The sequence below is a fragment of the Ambystoma mexicanum genome, chromosome 2p (assembly GCF_040938575.1).
Source record: "Ambystoma mexicanum isolate Mex_15411 chromosome 2p, UKY_AmexF1_1, whole genome shotgun sequence".
NCBI classification, from domain to species: Eukaryota; Metazoa; Chordata; class Amphibia; order Caudata; family Ambystomatidae; genus Ambystoma; species Ambystoma mexicanum.
The window spans coordinates 1371867760-1371895024 of NC_090923.1; the positions used below are offsets into that span (position 1 = coordinate 1371867760).

Below are 27265 nucleotides of genomic sequence, written 5' to 3' on the forward strand. Positions count from 1 at the left end.
ATCAGGCTGATCTGCCATTTTTAAATTTGGCGTGCTCTGTTCATGTGCATTTTGGTGCGGATGACCGCTGCTCCGGCAAGGTATCTGTGATCATCTCCTGCATTTTACAGCCCAGTGCTGAAGCAATGAGTCCCTCAGCACCCCGACTTTGGTCTTGGGGAGCTGACAAGAGGATCCTCTCCCCATCTCCACCAGGCCTAGCATCCCAACGCTTTTGCCTTTTGCTCCTGGCCCCCATGTTCACCTCTTCTCAAACACAACCAGTCGAGCAGGGGACATCATCTGACATCCCTCTTTCTGTATGTTCCACCTGCACTTCTGTGCCGATTCCCCCCTCCGCACCTCCCTGCCCCATCACCAACGCCTCCTAGTTTCGGCCTCTTCTTCCTTCCTCTGGCCTCCACCTTTTTCTCTACTAGCCTCTCTCTGTGCTCTGCAACAGTCTCCAAACGTCCTCATTTCCCCCTCTGCCTAGCTCTCCTTTTAAACTCTAGCAGGGATTGAACTGACCTTTTCAAATGTGTGGCAGCAGCACATGAGTCAGGAATGGGCTTTTTGATCAGTTTGGACCTGGGAAGACTACAATTTCCGTATGCGAGTTTGCCAACTCTCCGACACATAGATAATGTAATGGCCATCCCTCCTCTTGGAGGCAGGCCACGCTTCCCTTCAGGCAGGCCACCTTCTCCATGACCACACCATTGGGGTCTGCTGCCACTGACCGCTACTGTGGAATGGTCTCATGTTGCCCTGACTGACCTTAATCTCACACTGTTGTGGTGCACCCCAGGAGCTACGATTGCATTATTGTCCCTCACTGTCAATTGACACTCGTTTATGACAACACTCATCTCGCGGACCTGTGAGCGCCCCCCTCTGAATTACACTGGTTTTTGTTTTCTGAACACGGGCCGTATTTCCTGGATCCGAATGGGGGTCTTGGATTGGTAGGAGAGCCCTCTCTGCCCTGGTCCCTCGCTTGTGAACTCATAGCACACACTGCAGGAAAATGGCATATAGGTAGGAACCAAAGCACTAGGTGGCGGCGGGCACCACTATCGTAAAGACAATGTACCATTGTTTGATTATGTGTGATTGGATATTGCATTCTAATTTTCGATGTAGCCCCTTTTAATAAGGTTCTTTAAAAATAACTGCATTATAGTTCAATGTACAGAAGCTTATCACTATATCCACAGAGCCAGACCTATTTGCTTAGAAAATTGTTAAACACAGTGGTTGTGTTCTGGATGAAAGTAACGTGTATTGTATTGCCAGTGGGGGCATATACGTTTTACAATTAAAATTGTCATCTATGTGAAGCAAAACAAAAAATAACTCGCTCGAAAGGCAAAATAGATCAGGTAACCCTCGAAAGTAGGTACTTACAATGTTTCTAACTTTCCAGCAAATGAGAGCCAAAGCCGTTTGTGCTATAAGCTAATACACAAATACCTTTAATGGGGCCAGGGATGCGTTGCTAGACGGCACTTTGCTTGTGCAGTGTTTAAAACGATATGTTTTTTCTTCTCAGGGAAAAGGAGGAAGCCAGATTTGAAAATCACCATGGTCCCGGAAAAACCACAAGTTGCACACACCACGTAAGTTTGATGTGTAGAATTTGTGTCTGTCACCGAAACATTCGTAGCTAAATGCTTGAAGGGATGCGGCGTATCTTGAAATGGGATTATAAGAGGTAACGTTTGTTTGTTTGGTGAAGTGGATTTTTAGTGAAGAATGTAGCAAGACTGCTGGCCCGTGTGCTGTTTTGGGGAACCAGAGCAGGGTAAGAAATTGAACCAAAGGAGTTCGTAGATGGTAAATGTCCATGGCGTTTTGCTCTACTGGCTGGCACAACAGACACATTGAATCTGGTTGTGTGTGTACGCATCTTTCTTAAAAACATTGCTCTTGATACCATTGTTTAATTTCTAAATATGTCCACCGCAACCTCTCCTTAGGGTACAACATGGCTTTTCCCATTGTGATAGGTTACCAAAACCAGTTGACACAGACAATGAAGGTTGAAACGGTTTTCGTTCGAATACCAAGGTCTGTTTCTAACGCTTGTAGGGCCTAGCGGTTTATCTGAAACACATCTAAAAGTTCCTCCCTGAGAGTAATCGTAGTGATTGGGTGCTCTTTCTTTGGGTTATAATGGCTTTCTGTGGGTTCCCTTTACATATTCCAGCACGCAGTGTCAGAGAGATATACCGACCAACCACTGCTTTGCTCCTGTTACAATGGGCCTCATTCCGAGTTGGGCCGTAAGGGATACCGGGCACTGGCAAGGAGACCGGTGCTGGTAATCCCTTACCACCCAATTCCGAGGTGCCTTAGCGGGAATCGTAAAGGACGTGTGGTCTGACCACACTCCCTTTACGGGTCCCGCTAAGGGACCAGGGCGCTAATAACGGGCCTGCTATTTGCAGGCCCGTTATTAGCACCTTCCCCATTCCCATTGAGCCCTACCGGGGTTCAAATGGGAATGGGGAATGGTTGGTTGAATGGGGACTTACCGGGTCCTCCAGGATCGGAATGACCCGGTAAGTCCCAATTGAACCAGACCCGGACCCGGTTTGGGAGGCAGCCATGGTGCTAAAAGCATCATGGCTACCGCCCAACTCGGAATGACCCCCAGTGACTGGGATATAGTGCCTTGCCGCTTCTTTGCTACACTTCCTCACAGCGGTATATCGTCCAGCTTGCTTTGTAATTCAGCCAGGGGGGGGGATAGTGCCTGACATACTTCTTCCTGATTGGGGATTACAGTGCTTCAGTTCACTGGTAAGGGATATGATGCCCTTCCCACTGGCAAGCAGCATACCCCCATTTCAGCGACTGTGGGTACAGCCCCAGGGACCTAGCCTCGGTCCTTGCCACATCTGAGGTATGCCTTCGAAGGTTAAGAGCCACAACACCCTTCTCCCGGCAAATCTTGGGTTCAGTCTCTGGCTCTTTGTCTTAGCCTCTGATACCTTGGCCTATTCCTACGTCTCGCCCCCTTTCCTCCATCCTGTATGGCCGTCTCGCTAGGGACGGGAACGGAACCTTTTTCACCAGGAAAAAAGTCTTTCCCTTTAAATTTAGTTGCATGCAGGAGTGCAGCCCCTGAAGCATGCACTCCCTTGACCCCGCTCACCGGCGCCACACCTCAGTCCACACCAGCGCTCGTGGTTGAGTCCCTACGACACATGCGTTTTTCGCTACTTTCATAACTTTTTTTGTCTTACTTCGGACACCGTCCACTGATGAACTGGCCGTCCCCGTCGCATGTCGGCCGCAGCAGGCTTCAGCAGGTGCTCGTCTTGCGATGGTTCGTTTCCCACATCAGACCTGCATGCCCTCTACCTCCGGTGCTTTGGCGAGGACCAAGGATGGGACGGCTGCTGGGCGTGCAAAGCGCTTACTCCAGGGTCCCTAAAAAATCGGTTGGCGCGGTGGAGGGAGCTGTTTGCAGTGTCTCCACCAGACTACATAAAGGAGTACTTGAGAAGGAAAATCAAGAAGGCAAGTATATTATTTTCTAAAGCACACCGCAAGGGTGACTCCTTCCCAGAGAAGCCTGCCAGCGGGAGGGGCCAATCGGGCTCTGTTGCAGGTGAGAAGGGTACCGAGGCTCGGGTAGCTAAAGGCTGAGGGGGTCTAAAGATCCTCCTGCTCCCTTCACCAAGGGGACAAGCGGCTTAAACCCCTGGGACACGTCCCGAGGGGCACTGCACTATTACCAGGCCTAGGCCTGAGGGGGCACCTATACACAGCGCAGACAGCACTTCCGGCCTCATCTCCGAGGGCCAACAGCTTACCAGGCCTGCACCTGAGGTGCAGGGAGGGGCCAAGCCTACGCGTCCAAGCAAACAGGCCGAACCCAGGCCCAGTACATCAACAGAAGCACGTGGAGCAGGGACAGACAAAATGGCGGCCCATATGGACAAAATGGCACCCAGACTAGATGCGTGCCAATTCAGCAAATCCCAAAGGCGGGAAACCACTGCCAGGGCGGAATGGTCTCGAGTATCAATGCCACAGATCACATAGTGCACCACATATCCAACCACAGCGGGGCAAATGTGTTACACAGCAACTTACATATACGACAGGCACAGCGGGGGCAGACAATAAGTATACATGACTCTGCCTACACAGGTGCCGGTGCAGGAATTCGCTCAACCAGCCTGTCAGGAGCGCTTTTTTGATACGTTCCTGACACTCATGCAGGCCCCACAAATGGAAAGCATTCTTAAAGGTATCATCCAGGACATGATCGCTCCCATGCCCCCACAACCCTTTGGAGCCAGCACCAGTACAGCTGCACGCTCCAAGTGGAAGCAGAACTCTCCCTCAACCAACTCTGACACAGACCACGCTAGTTGGCACTGCATTGCCTCTGCCTCCAGTTGCCAGTCCTCTCCGGTAGCACACTGCCAGCAGACCCTCTAGAGGCAGGAGATCAACAGGACACAGACGAAGAGGAACTAGACACGCCATCCTCAGTGAGAGCATTTCACGACAGGATCGCCGGCCTGGCTGGGTACCTGGGCATTCCCCAGCCCCCAGAAGGAGCAGCCAGATTCTGGGGTCTTGGCGGAGGTCCTTTAACATCCGCGCAGATGCTAGATCTGGTAAACCTCTGCAAAAGGACACGGAGACCCTTGCTAGAAAGGGATGGACCAAGCCACACAACCAGTCAACAAAAAAGCTTGATGCTAACTATAGGAAAGTGGAGGGCAACTCTCTACTCATGTCCCTGCACCCCCAGCCTATAACATCGGCCATAGCGGTGGCGTCCATGTATGCCAAACCCCGGGCATCCTCCAACAACACATCCACATCCGTCCAGTTGGGCAAGGAGGAGAAGGTCTTGGAGGCCTACGGCAAAAAGGTCTACGCTAACGCCTGACTTCACCTCAGACAGGGCAATGCTAATGCCGTTTTTTCCCCAGTAAATCAAAGGCTATGTAGGGAAATTGCTGACTTCCTCCCAGACCAGCCATCCCGCAAGCAAGCCTCATTTAAGGCCGGCTTTTTGCGGTGGTCAGGATAGTGGCACAAGACCCAATGGAAGCCACAGTTGCACACAACGATACAGCAAGTGGAGCCATGTGTGTTGCAACAGGCATGAGAAGGACGGTCTGGTTTAGAGCCACCAGATACAATCCCGATGTCCAGGAAAGAATTCTTGATCTACCATTTGAAGGGGTGACTTGTTTCACTCCGCCACAGACAAGGAGCTGGACGAAAAGAAAAGCAGCCCCCAGACTGCCAAATCAGTGCCCATTCTTACGAAGCCAGCAGCCAAAAGCTTTGGGCAGGGGAAGGCTCGAACAGATAGGGATCAAATGTTTGGCGACTTCTGGGGTTTCCAGGACCGCAGAACCTGGCAACCAGACCGATCTCCCAGTCCGCATCAGTGGAAACAACATAAATCATCCCATAAAGAGTTCTTCCAGTCCCCCTCCCAAGACCCAGCCTCTGAGCCAAAGAAACAATGACGGGTTGTTTCAGATCTACAGCACCCCACTGGGAGGCAGGTTAGCCCTCCACCATCCATCCTGGCGGACTTTGTTTGCAGACCCGTGGGTGCTATTAGTAGTCTCTTAGGGTTTCTGTCATCCCATTCCATCCCCCACCTCCCTGTTCTCCCCCTGTCTCCCAAAATGGGACACCATCACTCCTAGCAGAGATATGCTCACTTATCGCGAGCAAGGCAGTGGAGTAGGTAACAATCCCACAACAAGGGTTGGGATTTTATTCTTGCATCTTCGCTATTCAAAAGAAGAACCAGGCAAGCCTGTGAGTGGTCCTAGATCGTTCCTTAAATATGTACCTGCCCTTGCAGAAGTTTACAAATGGTTACACCAGCTCTGATAGCGGAGTTGCTGTGTGGAGGAGACTGGGCGTGCTCCCTGGATCTGAAGGACGCTTACTTACACGTCCCGATTTGGCAGCAGCATCGTTCGTTCCTCAGATTTCGGTTCATGGGACTGCATTTTAATACAAGGTGCTACCGTTTGGCCTCAACTCTGCATGAAGGGTCTTCACGAGGCTCATGAATGCGGTGGTTGTGCTGTTCAGGGCAGACAGCCACCATGTATAGCCATTCCCTCACGACTGGCTGGTCAAAGCGCAGTCACTAGAGCAGGTCAGCGGCACAACCTGCAAACTAATGAGCACACTATATGACCTGGGCTTCTCGATCAACCTCCAGAAGCCTACACAAACCCTAGTGTTCTTAGGACTCGTGTGGGACACGAGGAGACAGAGGATATTCCCCACAAGGGAAAAAGTAGCGGCAATCAAAGCGGCAGCAGGATAGTTACTCAGCAGAGCGTTAACTACAGCATGGTTATATCCGCACCTGTTCTGGATTATGGCTGAGTGCCTCCTGGCGGTTCCTCACACCACACTCAAAATGAGGAGGCTGCAGCAGCTTTTTTCAGCCTCATGCAGCCAAGAAACCGGGGCTCAAACCGCAGCAGTTAACTTACTGGCACACCTCTGCTAGGATCTCTGGTGGTGGAGGCAGGAAACCAACCTCCTGGAGGGCAGACCGTTCAGACAGCCCACGTCGGAATATACGCTTGCAACAGATTCCTCACTCCAAGGGTGGGGAGCCACTCTGGGCAGCCACATGGTGCAAGGTATTTGGTCCAAAGAGGAACAGCCGAATCATATCAACTGGTTGTAGATGGCCATCTGGCTAGCGGTCAAGGCTTTCCTTCCTATGGTCAAGGGCAGTTTGGTCTGTATTCAGACAGACAACACCACTTGCATGTACTACCTCAACAAACATGGGGCACCATGTCTCCCCTATGTGCAGGCTTGCCATCAGCATATGGGAGTGGGCCATCATGCCAAACATATGGATTTCAAAGGCCCCTCGCCCCGGGGAGACGAACCTAGAGGCAGACACTCAGCAGGCTGGGTTCCGACATCCACGAGTGGCATTTGAGCAAGAAGGTCCTTCTGGACATTTTCAAAAGGTGGGGGTCACACTTACACAGACCATTTGTGCTCTGTCGCAAACAGGACATGTCCTCAGTTTGCATCTTGGGGGGGCCGGGGCCAAAGTTCAATGGGGGATGCACTGCAGATACAGTGGGACAGAATGTGGGCTTAAGCATTCCCTCAGACCCCTCCTCCTTCACAAGGTCATTCGCAAAATCGGAGAAACCAGTCAACTGCGTCTGATCCTAATAGCGCCACAGTGGCCGACCAGGCCACGGTACTCGGACCTCCTACACATGTTGGATCAGCCTCTGGTTCCCCTACCAGTCGGGATGGGACCTCTCCTGGTGCAGGAAGGCACAGTGGTTCACCCCTCCGTGGAGAACTTGGCCCTAGCAGCCTGGTTCCTGCGCAGATCACGCTGCAGCACCTCAATCTGTCACAGGACCATCTAGAAATTATCCAAGCGCCAGAAGGCATGCTACACGCAGGCAATACAAAAGCAAATGGACCAGATTCTGCTTCTGGGCCAGGGAGGCAGCAGTGGAACCCCTATCATGCACTCTAGATCAGGTGTCATCATTCTCAGCGCACCTAGGTCGGTAGACACATGCCAGACACGGTAGCCAATGGCGCCTACATAAACTCTGATAGGAATTCTTTCTTTACTTCCAACCCAGTGGTGAAAAAGCATCTGGTGGGTCTGACAAGGATGTACCCGCCTGTCAGGTGCCCGCACCCAGTTGGGACCTCAATATGGTTCTCGGTGTCCTTGTGCATAGGCCTTTAGAGCCCATGTCGGCCATAGATATCAAATTAGTCACAATAAAGACAGCACTCCTAGTGGGCCTACTTTGGCACACAGAATTAGCGAGATCCAGGCTCTTGTGGCTACAGAGCCATACACTGCATTCCATCAACGAAAAGTAGTGTTTCAATTTCATCCTTTTTCTCCCAAAGTTGGTCTCAGCATTCCACCGCAATGAGGAGATTGTGCTTCCCACTTTCTTTCCTAATCCCGCAGACAAGGCGTAGAAAGTGCTTCACTGTCTTGACGTCAGGAGAGCATTGAAATTCTACCTGGATAGGACCAATTATTTTCGCAAGTCCAAGGCTTCAATAGCTAGATGGATGGTCTCTGCCATTCAAGAAGCATATAAGGTGCAGCGTAATGAGTTTCCAAAAACATGCATGCTCGCTCTGTCAGGTCCAAGGCAACAGCGGTTGCTGACTAGAGACATCTACCTTGGCAAGCAATTAGCAGGGTGGCCACATGGGCCACCCCATCGGCCTTCTGTAATCATTACTGCCTGGATGCCACTGTGCAGGGTAACGCAGCCTTTGGCCCGGCTGTGCTGTGAAATCGCTTTGCCGAAACTTGACAACAACTTGTACTCCTAGTCCATAGTCTCCTTTCCTCGATACGTCCCACCATCCCCACCCCCTCCAAAAATAATTGCTGCATCCATCGGCGGTTAATACAACCGATGCGTTAAAGGAAACTGAGGTGTGGTGCCGGTGGGCAGGGTCAAGGGAGCGCATGCTCCTGGGGCCGTGCCCCTGCGTGCAACTAAATTTAAAGGGAAAGGAAATTTTTTTCTGGTGAAAAAGGTTCTGTTCCCGTCCCTAGTGAGGGATGCCCATACAGGATGGAGGAAAGGGGACTATGGACTACTAGTACGTTAGTCACTCCAGTGAGTAACTTGCTTTTTTCCCCACTCGTAGTGGTGAGGGCTGCTTTGGGACTGCTTCTCCTGATGCTCTCAGGCCTGCTCCAATTGGCACCTGGTTCTCCTTGATGTGTCCCTTGGCAGTTCTTCCTGGGCAGATTTTTTTATTGGCATTGCCTCTATACTCTGCCCTGCTTCAGGGGATTGTTATACCATCTTCTTTTTTTTCTCTGGGTTCCACCGGATTCACTTTCTTTTGGAAAACAGCGTTGTATTTTCCTGATGGTCTCCGCTAGTTCTCCAGCATGGGTCTGGCATGGATTCACATGCTCATGAATATTCCCCGTCGTCAGGCTGGGAATCCTCGGTAAAGAAAAAATCAGTATCAGTTTCGTTTCTGATCTGTCTTTCGTAGTAGTAACCAATCACTGATCTCTGCGTCATACTGACCACAGCCAATGACTGCCCTCTACCTAAGCCCCGCCTCTGGCAGCCATCTTCAGATTTTTACCGCACGTTCAAGTGTTGGGATCCTCGTGCTTTTGCTGTCGAGCGTTAGTGCTATTTTTTCACGTTTTTTCTCAAAAAACTTCTATTTTTCAGTCAACGGAGCCTCAAGCTCCACCGTTTCTTCATCCGATCAACGGGGACCCGTGTCGGATTCGTCTACGCCCCTCAAGGGTGAAGATTTCGTCGAGCCACGCTTTTGGAGGATTCCAGAAGTTTCTCAGGCCCATCTCGGACATGGCCCAGGAGAACGGAAGCTCGACGCCCGGAAAGCTGTTCAGGGTCTGCCCTGGATGCCAGCTTCAGAATGTCTTTAAGGAGGACGAACACTCCCTTTGTCTTTACTGCCTACATGAGGACAAGACGCACGTGTGCGTTTTGCGGCAATATGTCGGAGCGGACCATGAAGGACCGCCATCAACGTCTCGCCAACTGGCTGGAAGGGAAGAGCCCGTCAGGCGAGAAGAAGAAGTAGTCCGAGCGGTCTTCTAAGACCTTTGAGGACGCCCTGGCGATGGGGGTCCAACACAAGGCCAAGCACCGCGAGTCCGCTGGCACCGGGAGCGCCGAACGGTCGGGCTCTACGGGCGCCAGGCAGGGCGCATCCTCCCCGGCGCCATCAACCATGAGCCAACGCTCTGGCTCGGGTAAGAGGAAGGCCGAGCACCCGGCGAAGCTCCTGAAGAGACCCCGGTCGAGCTCGAAGGCCCCATCGGAGGGGGAGTGAGGCAGTGACCCTCCCCCCCCCAAGGAGAAGGTGGTGAGCGCACATAAGGTGGTGAAAGCCTTAATCCATCCGGCCAAGGCCTCTATCGAGACAGTCGCGGCGGCCCTGGCTCAGCATGTGGAGGCTACACCAGTGGTGGCGACCTCGGGGCTCAGAGTCTCCCTGCCACCGCGGAGGGAGTCCTCTTTTATGCCCATCGACAGGACCCCCGTGAAACCTCCGACGGAGAAGAAAAAGGGGGGGCAGGAGGTCATCGTGGATTCGGCCTCAACCTCTGAGGAAGAGCTGATCAAAGTCTTAAGCCAGGGCGTTGGCGTGGAAGAAGACCAGCCCGTCGGGAGGGACCCCGACGTAGGAGACGATGATAACGTCGAGGGTGCTGACGGGGCCCCTGACCGCCCATCGGACTCCCCTCAACCAGTGCCGCAAGACAACTCGACGGCCATTTTGTTGGCTATACAGTCCTTATGCTCGGAGATAAGGACGAGACTGCCGTTACCACCAGCGGAGGAACCGCTCCCGACGGGGGACCCGGAGCCAGGCCCTCGTGGGGATGATACGGGGACTGACACGGCCGCGACGGGTACGTACGACGAGGTTTACGACGAGGATCTGCCGTCGTCACCTCCCACCCGGGTTTCCCCGCCCGACGAGATTGGATCGTTTCACTTCATGATTGCCAGGGCATCTGAGCTTTTCCAGCTCTGCCCGGAAGAGAAGAAGGAGGAAGGTTTCCTTTATCAACGGCGCGAGGCCAAGAGGAAGACGGTCCTCTCTGTACCTCTACTGGACGATATTTGGGATGAGGGCCTCACCCTCCTCAAGAACCCATCCATGACGCCGGCTAGAAGGGATCGGTACGAGAAGAAGTACCGGGTCCCGGACGCGGCCCCCTTGTGCCTTCGGGCACAGCCGACCCCGGACTCGGTCGTCTCCGCGGCGGCCAGGAAGAAAGCGGGGGGGGCGCGGCCTCTACGTCGACCTCCCCGCCAGACGGCGAGGGAAAGAAATTAGATACGATGGGACGCAGAGTCATCTCGTCTGCAGCGACGACGATTAAGGCGACCAACGCCTTGGCTATCGTAGCCCGCTACGACAGGGAGTTGTGGTACAAACTGGCCCCCCTGCTGGACTTCCTACCGGACGACAAGAGGGCGGAAGCCCTAGAGATCTTGCAGGAAGGAGAGGTGGCGTCGGACCACGCCATTACGATTGCAACGGACATCGCTGACACTGGATTTCGCCAGTTGGGCAACGGCGTGTGCCTTAGGCGGCGTGGATGGCTCAAGGCTACTGACTTCCGTCAGGACGTACAGACCAGAGTCTTGGACATGCCGTTCGACGGAAACAACCTGTTTGGGAAAACAGTGGACGATTCCCTTCAAGCCATCAAGGCAGACACGGAGACGGCCCGGGCTCTTGGGGTTCTCCAGCAACGGCGGCCGCCCTTTCGGAGCGTCGGAGGCAAACAGGGTGCCTCCAAAGGTTCCGGCGGTGGATTTTCCACCTACCGTCAAGCGGCCCGTTCGTCGTCGCAGGAAGCTTACAGGGGACGAGGCAAGTCGGGCGGACCCCGCCGTCGTCGCCAAGGAGGACAAGGCGGCAAAGCCTCGTCGAAGCAGGACTGAACCGGCCGTGGGGTCGGGCCCCCACCGAAGCACCCCGGTGGGAGGCCGGCTGGCGAGCTTCGTCAGCGTGTGGGAGTCCATCTCCACCGACCGTTGGGTGCTGGACGCCCTAGCTCAGGGTCACGCGCTCGAGTTTCTAAAGAGGTGCCCGCGCGTCCCCCCTGTGGCCAGGAAAGAACATCACGTCCCTCAACTTCTCTTGGAGGTAAAGGCGATGCTCAAGAAGGGCGCCATCGAGCTCGTCCCAAAGAGGCTTCGGGGCTCCGGAGTTTACTCAAGATACTTCCTCGTGAAGAAGAAGACGGGAGGATGGCGTCCCATCCTGGACCTACGACGGCTGAGCAAATTCATCAAGGCACAGAAGTTCCGGATGGTCACCCTCCAACACGTCCTGGGTCAGCTGGAGGAGGGCGATTTCCTGTCGTCGTTGGATTTGGAGGATGCCTACTTCCATATTCCCATCCTAAAGGGACACCGAAAGTTTCTCAGGTTCGTGGTCCAAAGGCGTCACTACCAGTTCAGAGCCCTTCCCTTCGGGCTGAGGTCGGCACCCAGGGTGTTCACCAAGTGCCTCGCACCGGTGGCGGCGCAGCTGCGCCGAGAGGGGATCCACGTCTACCCCTACCTGGACGACTGGCTCATCCGAGCGAAGATGAAGGAGCTCGCCGTGGAGCACACGGCAAGGACCGTCCAACTTCTCACGGACCTGGGATTCTCCATAAACTACGCCAAGTCCCACCTGGTGCCCGCGCAAGACGCACTGTTTCTGGGAGCGAAGCTTGACACAGTGTCGCTTCTGGCCTCTCCGTCGGAGGAAAGGACGAGGGCCATCTTTGGCAAGGTGCAGCGGATGCTGGTTGCGAACGCGGCCAGAGTGAGGTCCATCAAGTCCCTCCTCGGAATGATGTCTTCTTGCATTTACCTCATCCGCCTGTGCAGGCTCCGGATGCGCCCATTGCAGGAGTTCCCGGACGCGCGCTGGATCCAGACGACGGGCAGCTTCGAGGAGAGGATCACACTCGACGAGAGTTTCCGACGAGCGATCCGGTGGTGGGGCACCCGCGCACATCTGACGGCGGGCATGGACTTCCAGACCCCCGGCCACCAGGAGACAGTGACCACGGATGCCTCCCTGGAAGGGTGGGGAGCGCACACCGAAAATCTGCACGCGAGAGGCCTTTGGCTCCCGACGCAGAAGTCCCTCCATATCAACGTCCTGGAGCTCCGTGCAGTGTTTTGGGCCCTCAGGTCCTTTCTTCCGTCCCTCAAGGGCAAGGTGGTGAGGATCTTCACCGACAACACCACCACCATGTTCTAAATCAGGAAACAGGGCGGAACCAGGTCCCCAGCCCTGTCCATGGAGGCGCAGGATCTGTGGCATTGGGCCGTCGCGCAAGGGATGTTTCTGGTGCCGTTTCATCTGGCAGGGATAAAAAACACCATCGCCGACTCACTCAGTAGGGAGCTGCACTCGTGCCACGAGTGGGAACTACGACAGGATCTAGTGGACCGCCTCTTCCGTCGGTGGGGCACACCCCAGATCGATCTGTTCGCGACGGCGACGAACTCCAAGTGCCGGAGGTTCGCTAGCAGGTTTCCCCAGCCGAGGAGATTGGGCGATGCTTTCTTGTTCCCCTGGGAGGGCCTGTTTCTATACGCGTTCCCTCCATTGCCATTGCTGATCCGGCTCATCAACCAGCTCAAGAGGTCACGGTGCAGGATGATCCTCGTCGCACCTGCGTGGCCGCGGCAGATATGGTTCCCGGACCTTCTGGACTTGTCAGCGTCCCCGTCAATCAAGCTGCCAGTGGACGCGGATCTTCTCTCCAGGGAAGGAGGTGCCATCCTCCATCACGACCCGAAGTCGCTGAGCTTGCAGGCTTGGCTCCTGCAGCGTTAGAGTTTGGAGGATACGACATACGGGCCGACTGCAGAGAGGTTCTTGCAAAGGCCAGGGCGCCCTCAACTCTTAAATGCTACGGACACAAATGGAAGAGGTTCTCTGTCTGGTGCCACGCACAGATGATTACCCCTCTACGGATTACGGCTCCCCAAGTACTGCCGTACCTACTGACGCTGGCCAAAGCTGGACTGGCGCACGCGTCCATCAAGATTCATCTTGCTGCGATCTCCCGATACACCAGAACCACGGGGCGGACGTCTTTGTGGTCTCATCGTCTGGTGAAAGAGTTCATGAAGGGACTGTTCAGATCGTTCCCGCCGGTGAAGGCTCCGGCCCCGGCGTGGGAGCTCAACGTGGTGCTGACCAAGCTCATGGGACCTCCGTTCGAGCCTCTGCACTCGGCTCCGTTGAAGTTCTTGTCGTGGAAAACAGCGTTTCTTGTGGCTATCACCTCTGCCCGACGGGTGGGAGAGATCCAGGCCCTTTCCTGCAAGGCCCCGTGCTTGACTTTTCACGACACGAGGGTAGTGCTCAGGATGCACCCCTCCTTCATGCCCAAGGTGCCGTCGGACTTCCACCTCAACGAACCCTTGGTGTTGCCTGTTTTCTTCCCGTCGCCTTCGTCGCCGGCTGAAAGGACTTTGCACTCGCTGGATGTGGCTAGAGCGCTGAAGTTCTACGTGGACCGCACAAAGTGTTTTCGGAAGACGTCACAACTCTTTGTGAACTTTGGACCTGTCAATCAGGGGAAGGCTCTCTCGAAGGCTTCCATTTCCAGATGGCTCTCCGGCTGTATCAGGTACTGTCATCGGTTGGCAAACCGACCGCTGCCTGGCCGTCCGAGAGCCCATTCCACCAGAGCGATCGCAGCTACCACGGCGTTCCTATCTGGTGTGCCCTTGCTGGACATCTGCAGGGCTGCTACGTGGAGGTCGACGCACACCTTCACGAAATTCTACTGCGTCGATCGGGATTCCAGGGAGGAGTCCAGGGTCGGCCAAGCAGTGCTGCGCAACTTGTTCGCCTAAGGTGAGCCTGGTGAGGAGGTAAGAATTGCTTAATGTTGAGTTTGATGTAATGCTTAATGTTGAGCCTTTGCCACCTCCCGTGGTTGTGCATGTGTGTACTGCTATGTATTCTTTATTCATGAACATGTGAATCCATGCCAGACCCCATGCTGGAGAAGGAACAAGTTACTTACCTGTAACTGTTGTTCTCCAGCATGGGTCTGGCATGGATTCACATGCGAACCCTCCCGCCTACCCCTTTGCGGCTCTTCACTTGGTCATACTGCCACTTCAAGTGCTACCAAATCTGAAGATGGCTGCCATAGGCGGGGCTTAGGTAGAGGGCAGTCATTGGCTGTGGTCAGTATGACGCAGAGATCAGTGATTGGTTACTATTACGAAAGACAGATCAGAAACGAAACTGATACTGATTTTTTCTTTACCGAGGATTCCCAGCCTGACAACGGGGAATATTCATGAGCATGTGAATCCATGCCAGACCCATGCTGAAGAACAACAGTTACAGGTAAGTAACTTGTTCCTTCACCTTCCTGACTGATATGGAGCAGAGTCTGAGAATTCGGGATTCAACTTCACTCCAAGAAAATCTCGAGTGGCGTTGCCCACGAGGCTTCCCTGTCCCCCTTCTCTTAAATATCTACATTACACCAGTCATGGACTTTGTTAGCGACTGCCACTCCCACTCACAAGCCGCCAATCAATGAACCCTCTTCGTGACTGCAAAGGGTGTGCAATTCAACACCATCTCTAAAGATTTCAAAGCAATGGAAACCTGAGTGAGCTCCATCAGCTGCAGATCATTGGTTCCAACATGGAGATCCTGTTGATGGGTTCTAGAAACAAGGTTGACCTATTCAATACAGCACCAACCTTCTTGAGTGAAGAGGTCCTTCCCATCTAGAATAAACCCACAATCTGGGAATTATTTTCCCAACTAAAAGCTCCCTGGAAGATCCTTCCCAGCCTACTCAAGGAAACCCACAAAGTGTTGGTAGTTGCTCTTCTCAACCCCTGCCTTGACTACAGTAGCACCCACTTCTCTGGTCCCTCTGCTTTCCAGATCAACTGGTTACAAAACGCTCAGCTGTGGTTGTCCACCTGCAGTTTCAACCCCCAAAAAATACAAATCTGTGCCTCCCAGGGGAAGTCTTCATTGGCTACTCTGGCTACTCTATTGCATTTCAGACTATTCTTTACATTACTTCGCCTAGCCTTGAAAGGGATCCATGGCCTCTTCCAAATATCCAGCGGCATAACCCCCAGCGTTGATCATCTAATGCAGGACCAGTTTCCATTGCAAAGACAAGGGGGTCACGAGACTGTGCCATCAATCTGCAAATATGACCTCCCCCTCTCCCTACCAGCCATGGCTCTGCTTAATCCCTTGTACAATTCAGGGAAATTCTCAAACGTTTCCTCTTTTTAAAAACGGTACCTCTCATTCTTCTCCGACGGTGATATGCAACACTCCCCGTACACTCACCTCCCGCCCCCCCGACCCTGCCGCTGCTGCTGGCGCATCCGGGCTAATTTACGCTGCAGCATAAGCCTACTACCAAAATGTTGCCGCTCCGTCAGCTGCTGCAGCAATCTCATTCCAGACTTGGGCTGTTGCACCAGCCACCGCTGCTGCATTAGCTGCCACCCTAATGCACCTGGCGCCACAGAAAGACCCTCCATACGATGTAATTGAAGCAGCAGTATTGTTAGCAGAGCGTGCCGTACAAATGAAGGAAACCTAGAGGAGCACGCAGGGAAGGGTGCATTTGTACTAGAGTGCACCATCAGTTTTTGTTGAGGTTGCTGAGTGAGAATGGCAACTATAAACCGTGTCCTAAGCAAGGTGTTTGGCTGGGAAGGTTTGATCCTGGGTGGCTGCTCATTAAACCAGTGATCCTTAATGATATTTACACACAGATGAAAATCAATCCGTTGCTCGTAACTGTTTGTTTTTATTTTAAAACATGGAACATGTGATATGATTCTTGCTTGCACCAGCATATCGCCTGGTCAAACTGATAGCATGGAGAGCACACAGATGGTGATTTCTCTTTGCAGGTGCAGAAATGGCTGCAGCAGCAACCGATTGTTATGTTAAGATGAGGGTGAGGGTGTGAGTGTGTGTGTCCAATGGAAATTTGCTTGATCTGTTGGAATCCAGTGCCATGGGATTGCAATAAAACATTGAACGTCTGTAATAGCTTCCTTTGCACTGCACACCATGTTCAGGACCCCAGGGCATTTAATCGCACACTAAAAAGGTTTGTGGTTAAAGTGCGTTCTCCGAGTACTACATTGAGCTGGGCTTAATTTGCAGGAGTCCAGCTCCATGTGTGTGTCTCATATGGTTCAAGCAAATGGCAGCCATCTTTATTGAAGGAGAACGTTGACTTTTGCTTGAATTGGAAGAGCCCAGCTCCACGAATGTACGATTAAAATCACCCAAGCACTAATGCAGTTTTAATTTCAGAAGATATATAAAAATATCATTCGCCAACCATTTTAATAGAGCAAAAGGCAAATGTGGAAAATTGCACATAAAGGGAATATGGGTAAGCATAGAGGGAAATGCCATGAAAACGGGAACTATGATTGTCCTTGTTCTTCCTCCTTCAGACCTCCAAGGAACCTGGACTCCAGAACGTTTATCACGATTGGTGAAAGGGTAAGTGATCTCCAGTGCTGCTGCCCATTGCATTTTGCTAAGCAGAAGGTCCCTTCTCTTGGGTCCAGTTGTGACCAAAAGCCCGACTTCTGCCTTTCAGACTTTACCTGTCTTGTCTTTCTCGACTGTTCTGAGTAGCCGCAGGTGTCTCTCTTCCTAGGCAAGATCTCGTTGAGGAATGACTCCCTATTGTAGTGTAGTTTCTTGTGTCTGCCAAAGCAGCTTCTTTGCACCTGTGAATTCTACTGGCTCCAGGGATTTAAAACCAGGGTTTCATTTCTTTGCATCTGTGCAGTTACACGTTTATGCATTTGAATTGTGTTTTTTTAAATGGGATTGGGCAAACACCACGTAACCCTCGTACTTTTCATTTTTTCTATATCCCTTGGCATTTTTTCACTTCTATTTTGCTTGTTCTCTGAAAATGAGCGAAATAGATGCAAATGGTTAATTTGTTCGAATTTCGGCAGTAGAAAAATGTCATACGTCTGAAAATTTCAAACAAATATACCATTTGGGGCAATTATAGCAAACCGGTTGAGCGAGTGTTGTGGAGGTGTCCGCCGCTCCCTTGTTCACTATAATGGCATCAGGGGTTGCAGGGGTGTCCCCCCGCTCCCCATTCAATAAAGATAAAATTAAAAAAAGGGGCCCTTGCGGAGCCGGTTCCCATTCACTTAAGTGCAAGGAACCGGCATTGCAAAGGGATGGGGGTGTCGGCGGCACACAACAAGGTGTGCTGCCAACAGGTAAGTAGGGGGGCGGGTGAGGGAATCATTTTCCTCACAGCGTGCATTTCGAATTCGACATTGCCGAATTTTGTAATGTTGAATTCGAAATTTCGCACCTTGGTTAAATCATGGCAATCCATGTAAATGCAGATCTGCCAACATACTGGTGCAAATGCATAAAAGTGCAAATGCATCACTGTAAAGATATGCCCCCAAATAAAGATGTGGAGAGCAGGAGCTAACCGCATAACCCAGTAAACATGAGCTCCTTCTGGGAAATGTGAATCTAAGTCCACCTGAGAGGACTTGGCTCAGTGTTTCACCTCCATATTATAGAAAGTAGAAAGTTTGGTCTTGACGTAGGGATGCGGCCAAACTTTCCACTTCCGAAATGATGGCGGTGTAACCACTGTATACTGAGGAAAACTACTTTTTCTTCATTGCATGGGACCCATTATGAGTTAAATGTCTTCCGCAGGTTTACTAATGGCATCTTTATACATGTCCCTATAGGTATTGCACCAGTTGGCCAAGGAGTCAAGAGTAGCTCCTACTAGTAGTTGGTGTCAAGCTTGCACGGCTCTAGTCGGCTATTCTCAAAAGAGCTAAACCGCTGCCAGCAATGTGATGCCTGGGGATACTGGGAAACGGCGAGTTGTCTGCATTATAGTTTGTGCTACGGAAACTGGTCTACTGAATGCTGTGATACAACCTGCCCTGAAACGTTGCCATAGCAGTGTACATTGACCTTTGTGCCATATGTATTGCATCGTGATGCTGAATTCCCCCCTCTTACCCATTGCTGGAGTTAGGTTGCATTTCCCCAGATCTCCAATCTGACAAAAACGGTCTTGGGGATGCATAAACCCGAAGCCCATGGCCGAGCTGCAACACACCACCAGCCACAGTGATCTGCCCTTCCAGGGCTCAGGGACACATTGAGCAAAGTTACTCTGATCTGCCAAGTTAGGCTTCGTTTTCCATTAAAGCATATCAAAGTAACATGGCTGCAGGCACAGCAGCAAGTGCGTATTGAGTAGTGTCTACCGTCCCTTAAGAGGTGCGAAGGTTGGGTGATTTTATAAATGAGCGGCGAGCATAAAGGTGCATGTTGTGTGAAAGAATGTCTACAAGCAAGTGAGCTATCCGTTTTGATGAAACGCAGTTTAGAATTTGTTTGGTTTACCTTACTTTGCACGTTAGCAATTTAAAAACAGACACTTCTTTGTTTTCCATGACTCAGGGGGGGTGGGGGGGGAGATTAAAGTTACAAGCTACTAGCCAGCCATAAAATGTCACGTGCCACCGCAATTCTATACATAACACAGCACAACATTTCTTACTCGCCAAGAGTCAAATATCACTAGCCAGTGGCGGGTGCACATTTTGCACCCTGATTTTTATTAGTACTTGATGCTTTAAAGTTGTTGCTGTCACAATTTGCTTAAGGTTTCGACATCACAATTGCATGTTTCCGGCGTGGCCCCTTTTGTCAAGCAATATGTGCATTGAAATGAAAACCTCTCTTAATATGTTTCATGTACAGTAATGTAACATGTCACGTTCAGAGCAGGGATTGGGCACCATTGTAAAGTCCCCATAGCTCCTCTTTCTTTTTTTTAGATGATTGCTACTTGAGTGTATTGATAAGTGCTTCACCAAGGAGCATTATGGTATCGGCAAAAACACGTTTCTCACATGACCATCTGTCTGCCCGTCAACACCCAATCCGTTCCCCGGGTTGCTGCCGATCCCAACCCGTCTGATACTTTTCACAGTTCTCGGTTCATAGCACACCGCTGCACCTTTCATGACCTTTAAATCTTCTTGAATGCACACTTTGATCAAGTGCCCTGCTTGCACTTATCTAGTCTCTTGATTTGCTGGACTTATAAGTAAATCTGATCATTGGAATTTCATTTAAGCATTCTTGATGGTTGTCTTTTTTTGTTATGTGATTTGTACCTATTCTGTTTGTTATTGTTTTTCTATGCACCTCTTTTGTCATGGGCCGTAGGCATGTTATAAATATTGAATAAATGTCTGGGTGTGGCCATGGGGAGATGGTACCGCCACATGTGAAGTTATGCAGAAGCCGATGCTGATGTGGGGTGCATTCCATGGTCTAGCCCACCCCATCATAACCTACCCTACTCTACTGATGAGCTCTGTCCCTTTAATGGATAGGTAGGTGCGCAGACACACCTTTGGGCAGCAGGGAATCCTTATAACAATGGCTGAGGAACTGTGTAACTCGTGGGGAGAGACCAGACCAGACCGGGAAAGGGATTACCAGGACAGTGCTTGGAGCGCTGTGTACAAGGAATCCTATCTGTGAAGGCCAGGCTCACAAACTTGGAAAGCACGAAGCTCGGACAGCAGGCATGTTCAAACACTAAATGCAAGATGGCACCGACCATCGATATCTGCTCGGATCAGCTGAGCTGCGAGAGACAGGGGAGCGAGAGAGACTGAGAGAGACTCTCACTCTGCATGCCTAGATCACCAGTATGGAGGAGGCCCGAGCACATGTGTCAAGGAGGTCACACGCGCTTAGAGTGAGGTACCCTACAATAGTAGAAGCGTAAGGGGAACATAGGAGAGCCCCATAGAAACATCATTGTAGAAGCCCAAGGTAAGTGGCCAGAAGGGGGAGTTTGAAGCAGTAATACTGCCCCCTTCATTAAAGCTAGAGGAACCTCGGTCCACCCCAGTGAACCAGGGGGCGCCATTTGGGCCTTAAGTGTGGTGACCCCATGCTCTCCTCCTAGTGGTTGCCAGGACCTGAGCATTGACCATGTGAAAGCCTGGAAGCATATCCTACAGAAAAAGTAATGGGAGAATAAAAACAGCTTTGGACAGTTGGAAAGATGTACGACTGACCAGTGCAACATTTGTTTTTTGAAACACTAATTTTCTTAAAATTGGTTCAGGTAGAGTAACTTTCTTTTGATTCCTTGTGGTGCCACAACACAAGGAAAAGCTCCCGTTACTTTGCTGCTGTTGCCTGCTGTTGGGTGAAAGGAGAAATGTTAAGGGCAGTAGCAGAGTTTGGTACAAGTAAGGTGCTTCTTGCTTAATTCACCTAACCTTTATGAAAAACCCGTAAAAACTTCACAATTGATCTGCTAATCCTGCTTGGCTTCCTCACCGCACATGGTCACCAATCGGGACGTCTTGCCTACAAACGTGCTTCGATACTTTAGATTGAAATCTATTCCTCCACTGTGACTTCAAAACCCTTGACTTTACATCCCTAACTGCAAAGTACTCTTATTAGCCGCCATCAGACCATTTCAAGCTGGAATGGTTTTAGACCCCTCCCTTCTTCCTGTGAATAACTCAGAAGGGGTAATTCCAGGGGGAAAAATGTTCAGTGGTCAAACTACCACAAAAGGTCTTTCCTGCCTTGTGTACATAAACTTTATTATCTGCCATCCATTGAATGCACCCCTAACAGTGCGATGAACTCTCCCAACAAGCCAGTTTGCCGGAGGGTGACATAGTAATTCTCCGACTTAAAAAAACATAAAAAGCTTTCTTTTTTTCGCAGAGTGTGTGACAACAGCCTGTCCCTGCAACAGTTTGGTTGGAATATTCATCTTACTGTAAAATGTTCGGATATTGCCTGTGATTGGGCTTCGTCGTGGCTAAGATAGCGGCAGAGCGGACCAAAATGTCCTTCGGCCTACAAGAGAATGCAACCCCCCAAAACATAACTTTCTTCACACTCCTAAACATAAATCAAGTCTTTGAGCCACGCTTGAACTGTGGGTGCCGCTCTCGCTTTCCAACTTCTAAGGATGTTACGTTTTAGCTACAGCACCCGCTACTGTGAAGAGCCGTGTTGTTTTGATGGGAACTTTCCCTGTGTCCCAGAGCAAGTATTTCTGCGGGGTGGCTGGGATGTCTAGGTAGAGTATCTCACTGAGTGTGGAGGCTGCCTCCTCCCAGAATTGCCGGATGGGTGGGCATTCCCACTGCGTGTGCATGGAATTGGCATCTGGCATTCTACACTTTGGGCAGAGAGCCAGCTTAGATCGGTCAAGCCTCGTCACTTTTCTGGGTGTGATGTGCAAGTGGTTCAATATTTTGAATTGTACCAACCTGAAGTTAGCATTGAGGGAAATGGATTTCGTGAGCTAGCAATGTTTTGCCCATTCAGCATCCTCAATTGTCACGTTCAGATCTCTTTCCCATTTTGATTTCATTGCTTTATTGGGCGGGGTGCGGGATTGCACCGTATTGTATAATGTGGAGATACTCCCTTTGAACCCATCTTGTGACACGATGCTGAGCGTGAACGGGTGCGGCGCCGGCTGGACCAGGAACGAAGGCCACCTTTGTCTGCAGACTGTTTTCAGGCAGTGGTACTCTAGAACTGCAGTGAGGCCTGTACCCACTTTTAACTGAACCTCCTCCAGTATGGCCCTGTGCACTCCACTCTCCGAAACAATGCGGCCCAAACCCGTACTGTGCATACCACTGGCTCAACCGCAGCAGCACCTCTGCGGCAGCGGTGTATTTCTCCACCTGTATGTGGGCAAATTGTTTTCGAATTCATCCGACTTTTGATACTGTTCACTCACGAATGATTGCATGGCTTCTGATGCAATCCTGCTCCATTGTCCATCACTATTGCTTCCCGAGCTTCCTCTCGACTAAGAGCATGAAAATAACGAATAGTGAGTGCCCTGAGTATGGGGATGCATCTTAAACTCCACCCCAGATCACTGAGGTGGATCAGAGATCGGACAACTGGATGTTTGAGAATATAATATAATAAAGTAAAAGAAAACCCCTCCCCTCACACTATTGCTGTGGGAGTTAAACCAGATCTCATAAATCAAAATGAAAAGTGCGCGTCACCATGTCCTACACAAACTGGTTCTGTCCTCCATTCAAAACCTAATCCATCTTCCTGATTCTGGCACTATTAAAGAAAAAACGAAGTCAAACAATGGTTCTGCTTGCTGTTGGCTGGTGCATGACCTCCTCCTAAATGATGTCTGTGGAAATTGCCTTTTCTGGTTTCCCAGGTTCGCCGTTACTTTCACAGTTTCAATAAATCACCAAAAGTTCTTATGTGAACAAAATAGAAGTGTTGCTCTGGTCTGTAGCAGGAAGTAAATGGTGGTAATGAAGCCGTAATAAAGAGTGAACGTAAGGTGACGGGACGGGTGTCAAACGAGAAGGGGAGTTGATGAAATAGAAAGGCAACAGGAGATGGGAAGGGAAGACTGGTAGATGTATGTTACCACACTGTTGTTCTTGCTTCACTTTTGCTGTGAGTTTGTACTGTTTACATAGCTCAATAATGCACATATGTTACATAAAAAGGTACACACATTTTATCATTAGGGCAGGACTAAAGGCGATTCACCTCGCAGCAGAGGCGCAGGCAGGGTAGGGCCTGAGGGGCAAGGCCCACCCAAAATCTGTTAATGCCCACTCAGCAGCGCTGTGTGGGCATTTACAGATATTTTTGTCAGTGCAGTGGGCCCAACTACGTTAGCTTCTGGCCCCATTAGCTAGACAATCCTGGCTACGCCTCTGCCTCGCAGGCTCTTGTTTAGGGTTTTGTGGTGTGGTTTACAGTTTTCATGCTATGGCAATAGTTTTCGTTCCTCTTCTTTTGCCTCCTTCCATCTCTCCACTCGCACTCCTCAACGTCCCTTGGTCCCGCTCTAAAATCTCGCTTATCATCCCTCCTCGCTCCAACTTTTCTTCTGACTTTCCTCCTTACTCGCCTCGCTTCCCGAACCACTTACCTGCACTCTTTCCCGTCTCCCACGGACCCTGCACCCCCTCCCCACCCTCTACATTGCTATCTCTCACCCTCTCCCTTCCTCTTTCTTCCTGTCTTTACCCACCTTCCTCCCTCTTTTTCCCTTTTCTTCCTCGCCCTGGTCATCTTTCCCACACTCTCTGCCCTTCCATTTCTCTCTCCGAGTCTCTTATGCAGCTGCACCCACTGGTTGCACAAACTGTTCCACAGCAGTTGCGTTAACATGGCAAGCTATATTATTGAAATGGAAACCTGTGGCTTCCAGGTTAAAAACAGATTTCTGCAAAAGGTGCCTACTTATATAAAAAAAAACAGAGTTATCGTACAGGAGGCTGATCCCTGTAGCTTGTAGTTAAGGTGCATATCATTTCAGCCTGCATAGAAGTATCTATCCTCTATCTTACTGGAGAAATGCTACTACAAACCCTGTCTGTGCTAGAATAAAATTGTGCCATTGAGGAGGAGAAATATCATTTAAAGTTAGGATCAGGGCCCACACCTCACCCCTGGCAAAGCACAGGCCTTGCTGCCCTTGATAGGACGGCAGAATCTACATGGGGACAGGGGACTGTCTTGCAAGGGACAGCATCATGCAAGGGGGCAGGGCTCCCTGTCCTTCATCCCGATGGGGTGTGAGTGCAGGTGAGGTTTCTGCCCTGAAATGACGGTTACCCCGATTCTTTATACAAGTGAGGGTGCAGCGATCAGGAGGGTGCACTGAAGCCTGGTGGTAGAGAACAAAGTGGTTGCACCCCCACAAGAGTAAGGGGATGGTACTTAATTATACTGCGCAATAGAAACATGTAAATCTATAGGAGTATCAATGATCTATATATCAGGGGCCACCTTACCTCTGCAGAGAAAGAGGTGGGCACAGAGAGCGCGGGCACCAGGAAGTCTCCATAGAGGTTGTGAGGTTTGGGAACAGAGGGTCAGTCGGCTGACTCACTTTTTGAGAAAGCAAGGGGCACAGAGACAAATGCAGAATGGAAGAGTTGGGGGTGATGAAAGAGGTGAAGAAAAAGGGAGTGTTGAAATGGACAGAAAAAAAGAAAGTCAGAATGAAAGCGAAAGGAAGGAAAAAAGCAATGAAAATACAGCGTAATGTAGAAAGACAAAGCAAGAAAAACTAAAAAGAAAGAGGAAATCGCTAGAGAAATTAAACAACACATATGAAAACTATGAAGCAAAACCTACAAATCCCTTATCATAAAAGCAATGTGTACAGTTATTTGAATGCAGCTTATAAAAGACAAAGTTAAACAATAAAATAAAACCTTTAACCAATTTCCAGAATCACCATGTTGCGCAACCCCAATTTTCCCACGTTCATGCCTTGAGAGGCTGATAGCAGGTATCCTGGAAATACCGGGAGACCTGCGGAGGCTGTTGTTCACAGGGAGCTGCACAGGCCGCCCATGTATGGATTTCTAAAGAAAGACCCGGGGAGAGGTAGATGGCCAGGACTTGAGTGCAGAGTTCCTCATGACCTCCTTCTGACCTCTTCCATGCTCCCATGTCGGCCATACTGGTTTGGCCTGAGTGCCTCCCAATCAAGATCCAGGTCGTCCATTCATGACCAGTATTCAGCTTGAAGCCCGACCTTCGCACTTTGAAGTGAGCAGCACTTGCTAATGTTGCAGTTGCATGCTAATACTTCAGCAAGCATGCACCCTGTAGGAGAGAATACAGAAGCCCTGCTGCCCAGAGCCCAATCCACATTTTTATTTTCATAAGCGCCTGAATAGTTTGGTTCACACTGGGGGCAAAAAGACAACTCCTGCCCCAGTTGTTCGCGCAGTACAGCCCCCCCCCCATGTACTCTGCACCTTTGTGTGTCCTCCTAGTAGAAGACACCTCCAGGAAGTGCATGGTTAGTGTGTGGCAAGGATGGCTGAGCCTAGAGCCATAGTCGGCATCCTTACACTGAGCATCCGTTCTGAAAGAATTTTACAGCTCGTGGCAAATTCCTGGATAATTTGAAGTAGATAACACAACTTTGTTAGGGTATTTCCATGCAAGTTTTAAATTCGAATGAAGCTTAGCAGAGAGCATCTATGCAGTCAACGGTTTGGTGAGGTCCACCCAAGCAAGACTCCAGATAAAGTTGGCTCCAAGCAGCGAGAAACAAGTATTCTTATATGGATTTGGCTTTGGCAAACCACAGGGAAGTCTAGACAGAAACCTAGAGCATTTGAAATGCTGTATGCACCCCATAAGGACGAGGTATGGAGTGACACCAGTTAGGCACAGTGTGCGCGTGGTGCTGTTCACTGTTCAGAAGGTGCTTTCTGTTCATTTGGCGGGCACGTGTAAGGATGGGGTGAAAGAATAAACACAATCTTTACTGTGGTTGTACCCCCATCATGCTTGCACATATATGAAATGAAGACTGCCCGTGTGTTGACTTGAGGTGCCTTAACACAACAATTTGGGTGGATTGCCACCCCTGACACAACAATGCAAGACTTAATGCCATGTTCTGGAAATCTAAATTGTTCACAACCTTAGGCTTCATGGCTGTATATCATCAAGCCGTTTGGCACCCATAGCCTCTAGTACTGACTTCCTTTGTGACACTAGAGAGCAGGGGCCTGCATTCCTTTGCTCTCCAGGTTTTTGGATTACAGTCCCCAATTAGCCCTCACCAGCAAAATTAATGGAGGGCCCATGGAAATTGTAGTCCACATCATCTGGAGAGCCACAGGTTGCAAACACTTGCACTAGAGGGTGCTGATCAATTTTGAAGAATGCCTTTTGTACAGACATCAGCACTTTAGGTATTTAACTTATGGTGCATGTCATGTTTAAGAGGGGTGGTGGGGAGGAAGGGTGGTTGCTTTTCAAGATGATCCTTTGGACAAGCTCTTCATTGTTTTACATATGAAAGGATTCATGGTCCAAAAGATATGAGTTTTTCTCATAATGTCTGGAATACTAGCATGTTATTTCTGCAATAGGGCATAAGGTCAAGGGAGGTTTTGATTAAGCGAATACGGCAAATGCCAAGACCGAAAAATAGTAAGTGTTCTTGTATATGGGGTCAAGTGAATATCAATTTTAATTGGGCAATGAAATTGTGGTCTGACAGGGACCAGTTTACTTTACTGGGGTCTGAGGATCATTCAAGGTGATGGGACAAATGTAGAGAATTTGTCCCTTCTCCTCATGGGCAGCCACCCCTGTGAGACTAGGGATGCGAGTCCACTATGCAAAACCCTCCCTAGGGATTTGGGGAAGCAGGCTCTCCCTGGGAGTGACTGCCCTTTGGGAACAAGAGAGGGAGCCTCCGCTGGGCAGCCTCTGCAACTCAGTTTGTGGAAAGAGGGCCATCACAGATCAAGCAGGTGACCATCTGCTGCATCAAAGTTCTGGCGTCACTTTGGTTCTCCCACTTCTGCCTGGATTACCAACCTGGTGTCTTCTTCTTTCTGCCTCTACTGTATTCACTCCAGTCACAGTTCCAGCTCCTTCCTCTTCCTATTGCCTGCACCTTAGGGGGCCTTTTATGCCTCTCGGGTTCCTTCAGGTGTAGGCTGTTGGGCTTAATTGCATGACCACTGCCTCAGTATGCCTCTTCAGCCCTCTTCCTTGTCCCAGTACTCGTGGGATTATGGGACTTGTAGTCCCCAACAACAAAATTATTTCTTTTAAATAACCTGTGTGTTTT

The 27265-nt window shown here is 50.5% G+C and overlaps 1 protein-coding gene across 4 annotated transcripts in view; it reads left to right on the forward strand.

Annotated features, from left to right (window-relative positions):
• Positions 1-27265, forward strand: part of MAP2K3 (mitogen-activated protein kinase kinase 3) — a 371386-nt gene that overhangs the window by 229395 nt on the left and 114726 nt on the right. For all 4 annotated transcript variants that reach the window (XM_069645769.1, XM_069645767.1, XM_069645768.1 and 1 more), the window contains 2 exons: positions 1535-1601; positions 17028-17076. In XM_069645769.1, the coding sequence (XP_069501870.1) occupies positions 1567-1601; positions 17028-17076 (84 nt within the window). In that variant the 5' untranslated portion in view covers positions 1535-1566. The remainder of the gene's footprint in view (positions 1-1534; positions 1602-17027; positions 17077-27265) is intronic.